The sequence below is a fragment of the Camellia sinensis genome, unplaced genomic scaffold (genome assembly GCF_055761805.1).
Source record: "Camellia sinensis isolate YWXY unplaced genomic scaffold, ASM5576180v1 Unanchor1, whole genome shotgun sequence".
Taxonomy (NCBI): domain Eukaryota; kingdom Viridiplantae; phylum Streptophyta; class Magnoliopsida; order Ericales; family Theaceae; genus Camellia; species Camellia sinensis.
The window spans coordinates 7809960-7814924 of NW_028128987.1; the positions used below are offsets into that span (position 1 = coordinate 7809960).

General features: G+C 50.7%; 1 protein-coding gene across 1 annotated transcript; it reads left to right on the forward strand.

Moving 5' to 3' along the window:
* Positions 1-1351: 1351 nt before the first annotated feature.
* LOC145814271 (uncharacterized) lies at positions 1352-3004 on the forward strand. The gene is made up of 3 exons (XM_082910900.1): positions 1352-2103; positions 2185-2283; positions 2444-3004. Exons 1-3 carry the CDS (start codon positions 1750-1752, stop codon positions 2864-2866), a joined length of 876 nt encoding a protein of 291 aa, XP_082767026.1. The 5' UTR covers positions 1352-1749; the 3' UTR covers positions 2867-3004.
* Positions 3005-4965: the final 1961 nt, after the last annotated feature.

A 4965-nucleotide genomic window follows, 5' to 3' on the forward strand; every position in this document is an offset into this window, starting at 1 on the left:
ATTTATAGTGAACACGCAGCCCACACTTAAATTTCCTGAACACGCAGCCCACACTAGTTGAAAGTTGAACACGCAGCCCAAACTTAAATTTCCTGAACACGCAGCCCGGATTTATAGTGAACACGCAGCCCACACTTCAATTTCCTGAACACGCAGCCCAGATTGATAGTGAACACGCAGCCCACACTGACTGAAAGTTGAACATGCAGCCCAAACTTAAATTTCCTGAACACGCAGCCCACACTGATTGAAAGTTGAACACGCAGCCCAAACTTAAATTTCCTGAACACGCAGGCCAGATTGATAGTGAACACGCAGCCCACACTGATTGAAAGTAGCTTATACTGAACACACAGTTCGTACACTTCACTTTTGAACACACGACTCATTCATTTTATTTGCATGCAGCTTATTTCACTTCATTGGCACGCAGCTCATTCATTTTATACTGACATATGTATTCATTCTGAATGCAGGTTGGTTCTCGCAGTGTACGGGGGTATGGCTCCACCGCCGCGCGGGACTGGTATGTTGAGCTCCCGGAGGCTGTCCGGGATTTAGTAGACTTGGCAGGGTTCGGGGCCTTCTGCATTGGGTTGTCACGTTGTCCTGCCAGGAGGACACTGATGGTGGCACTGGTAGAGAGATGGTGGGACACCACCAACTCCTTTCATTTCTCTGCCACCGGGGACATGACTATGACCCCTCTGGACTTCGCTGTGTTGACCGGCCTGGACATAGGAGGTCGGTCCATCCCCTATGACGAGGACATGGGCGAGTGGGAGGCCGCTTGGACATATCTACTGGGGGCTCGCCCGCCTGTTGACAGGGTTTCTGGGAGAGTCCGATATACTTGGTTCTCTTCCCACTTCCGGCGGGCGGAGATGGTGCCCGGGACTCCTGAGGAGACGGAGTAGTACGCCCGTGGTTTCCTTATGTTCCTCTTCGGGACTACCCTGTTCGCCGATAGAGGGAACACAGTCGGGCTATACCTGTTGAGCGCTCTGGTTGACCTATCACAGGTCAGTCGATACGACTGGGGTGGCGCCGGCCTGGCTACCCTTTACTACTATATGAGCGCGACCTCCCGCGGGCAGGGCGATTTACTTGGCGGTTATTGGAGAGCCTGGGAGGTACTTTTCTGTCCCCTTGATTTACATTTCTGCTCTTCATTACTTGTACATTGCACACACAGCGCACTTTACAGTCTGTATTTTGCTCTCAGCATTTTGTACTTGCATTTTGCACTGCTTTTCTCAGCTATGGGTCTATGTATACTTCCTAGCATTAGCCCCAGAGTTGGAGGTGGTAGGGCCCCCCATGACCCCATATTCACTAGTGTTCGAGGGCCCGCACCGGCCGAGACCCCGAGAGACTCTCATTTATCTGCGACAGTATTTTGACACTGTGCGCCCATCGGAGGTACTTCAGAACCCTCAGTTCTTCCCATTTTTATCTCTGATTTGCCCTGCACGTTCCTGATTTCTGATTGGTTTATTCACTTGTTATCCGCAGATTACATGGCAGCCTTGGGCACCCTTGGGCGATGGTCTTCGATTTCAGTATCCCGGAGGATCGGGCACCTCCCAGTACAGGTTCCTGCTCGAAGGACCTGTTGGTAGAGCATGGTTTCTGGGGGAACGTTTTCTGCGTTAGGTATGGGGGTATCTTTCTCAGGATCCTCCCGCAGCACCCCCAATCAGTACGCGGATTGCTGATAGGCTCTCTTTCTCGGAGGTAGTCGGCGCTATGCTGGGTAGCGATGCTTTACTATATCTCGAGGAGGGGGATTACGGCACTTACCGTCATACATATTTGATGCCTCCATTGACGGGAGCTCGTACCCCGATGACGAGGCCTGCTGGTATGTCATCCTCGGGCCAGGCCCGGGCTCGGGCTGCAGACGCTCCTTCCACTAGCGGGGCTGGTACATCTAGAGGTAGGGGTAGACCGGTTCCCCCGATTCCTCCGACTTATCCTCATCCTGGATGGCCGGACATGCCGTCCGAGTTGACGGGATGGCGTTTTGGGACTCCTTACCCGATTCCGCTAGAGCCTCCACTTCCTGACCATAGATATGTCAGGGATCCTGATTCACCACCGGTATGATTTATAGCTTTGATTTATCAGTCGGGTACTTGGACATTCATTCCTTTACTGATAGTTTTGCCTTTGTATCTGCAGCCTCCGGTTGAGTATGTGGACGAGATTCTCGGGGTGATGGCCGCACTTGAGGGCATGGTCCTTCGGAGAGAGACACACCTATCCGTTATGGGTGTGCAGGTACCGTTCATTTTTCTTGTATTTATCACACTTCTGATGACACACTGGTTTTGAGCATTCTTCTGTATTGTAGAGCACATCCGACACACACCCCACTCACATACTATACTCGTATCTGATTTTCATATTTGAACTGATGTATTGAACTTTTCATTTTCAGATGCCTCCTGTATATGCTCCGCCGCGGGCCGGGCCACCTGGGCCTCCTTGGGGAGCTGGGCCATCTGGGCCTTTTTACGGAGCTGGGCCATCTGGGCCTTCTCAGGGAGCTGGGCCATCCAGGCCTTTTCGAGGAGCTGGGCCATCCAGGCCTTTCCGAGGAGCTCGAGGAGGGTCCTCCCGCAGACGCAGGGCACACGTTGTAGAGGCGGAGCCCGAGGAGGAGGAGGAGGAGGAGGTTACCGACCGCCAGTCAGAGACATCTGCTGAGGAGGGGGGCTCCGGTCTTGGTTCAGGGAACAAAGGCGAGGCTGAGGGGGATTCTGAGGATGACAGCTCTGACCCGGATGATGATGATGGTGCAGAGGTTGTCCCGCAGAAGAGGATGAGGAGTGCTTCTCGTTCCCGCTCCCGAGGACATTGATGCTGCTGTTTCCTGCTTTATTTTTCTTTTTGCTAGTAGTTTGTAGCACTTTGCACATTGTTAGGTAGTTTTATTTTTTTGTAAAACTTGTACCTTTGTTCGTTGTAAAACATGATGGAATGAAACAGCTTTCGAAAAGGTGTTTGTATTTTAAACTTTTAGCATCGTATCGCATCATTTTATTTTGCACAAAAATGAAATTGAATGGGAATGTGCATTGTGTAATCACCAAGTCAGGTAGTGAACCGACGCAACAAACTAAGAAACTCAACTTACTAAGATATAACAGAACCTTAGGAAGTTTACAGCTCAATAAGCAAAATACAACAGTGTTGACAACGTAAATAAACAAGACTTAAACAAAGATTGTTTAAACAGAGAGCAATGACTCGAAAACACGAAACACGTCCGCTCGACAAACAACTCGATAAGCAAAACAACTCGATAATCAAAACAACAACTCGATAATCAAAACTCAGCAACAACAGAGTGTACTTCGGACGATCTGGGCACCGGAACGCATCCGAAACAGAGGGAAATGAAGGCCTTTGACTCTCCCGTTGCATGGAAATGCTTGAAACTTTCCCTCGAAGGGTAAAACAGGGCTAAGGAGGTACACTGGAGCATTGCTGGCCACCTTTGGGAGCCGGCCGACCAATTTTATGGAGAGAGGGAGCCGGCCGGCCAGTTTTGTAAAAAAACAAATGGCCAGCCAGCCAGAAAAGGTGGCCGGTCGGCCACTTATTCCTGCAGCCACCTAGTTTTTGACACGTGTCCCTGTGAATAGTGTTTTTCCCTCTATAAAAGCCTCAACTTCGGGAACATTTATTTCATCTTAGTTTTACACAAAGATGGAGGCGTTTCTTGCGGAAAATCTCACATCTTGGATCTCTTCTCTAGATGGCTCGGAAAAGCTGAACTTCCGGGGTTTCGATTTGAATGCACTATTCACGCTAAGCCGTACTCCGTTACATCTCCCTTTTCTCCATGCCGCGGCAAGGTTCTGGAACCCAGTGACGCACGTTTTTAGCTTCGGCGGCCAAGAGGTATGTCTCACTTTCGAAGATTTTCAGGTTTTGATGGAGTCTGAATGCTCTGAAGTGATCTTGCCCCAGCTCCGTTTTGGCCATGCCCAGGCTTTAGGGCGGATGTGTGGGCTCACGGCGCATGATGCTCGATCTCTAATCTGCAGTGGGGAACTGGACATCCTCGGCTTGATCTATCGTTTTTTCGACGCCGGTGACCGCAGTAACCATTATTGGCAGGGTTTCCGGCAACACGCCCTCTGCTTGTGTTTATTGTCTCACTTTCTGCTTTCCTCGGGCTTCGGCGGAGCTAGCATTCGCCTGATTGAAGTTGCCCAAGGCTTGAGAGAGGGAAAGAGCTGCATTGCTATGACCTTGGCCGAGACGCTGATGGGTTTAGATTCTGCCTATCGCCGGGAGCGACTAGGTTTGCTGGGAGTCCACTGCTGCTGCAGGTAATGTTTCCCACCCAACCTTACATATATATTTGCTCACATCACTCGACCCTCAGGCTCGGTTTTTTCTCACAAAACCCTTGTCTTACTTTTCTCTCATCGTACATCTCTCTGTTCTTTATTCTCTCATTTTCCATCCCTCCCCCAGGTATGGTTAATGGACAAGTTGCAGGTTGTGGACTCTTGCCCGGCCTATTCAGCTCGAGGCTATTTCTTTCGGCAGCGCCTAGTCAGTGCTCTTGACGAAAGGTGGTGGTTTGATTGGATGTGCAATTTGTCCGCAGACGGCATTGCTTGGCGTTGTTCTGGGCTCAACCTCCCGGTAATGAGCTATAGTATGTCCCGGCTGATTGGGATCCAATTGATTGGTCTAACCCACTGCGTATTCTATTTTCCGTTCCGGTTCCTGCGTCAGTTCAGTCATGATCAGACCTGCCCACCGGAGGGGATTGAGTACCCAGCCGCTTTCCCGGTCCGGGGTGCACAGCTTGCCCGATATGCCTCAGCATGGAGGACTAGAGAGCTCCTGGCCCCTGCTTCCGCTTTTAGTTGCACTTTGTCTGATGAGTGCTTGGATTGGCTCAACGAGGAGGCACAGGTTAGGCCTAGCTTGGCATCA

Bases quoted from the DNA above. Each gene is read 5' to 3' on its own strand.
- LOC145814271 (XM_082910900.1), top strand. From the start codon at position 1,750: ATGCTGGGTAGCGATGCTTTACTATATCTCGAGGAGGGGGATTACGGC. The intron at 2,104-2,184 runs GTATGATTTATA...TTGTATCTGCAG, and splicing joins GGGATCCTGATTCACCACCG to CCTCCGGTTGAGTATGTGGA. The intron at 2,284-2,443 runs GTACCGTTCATT...TTTCATTTTCAG, and splicing joins TATCCGTTATGGGTGTGCAG to ATGCCTCCTGTATATGCTCC.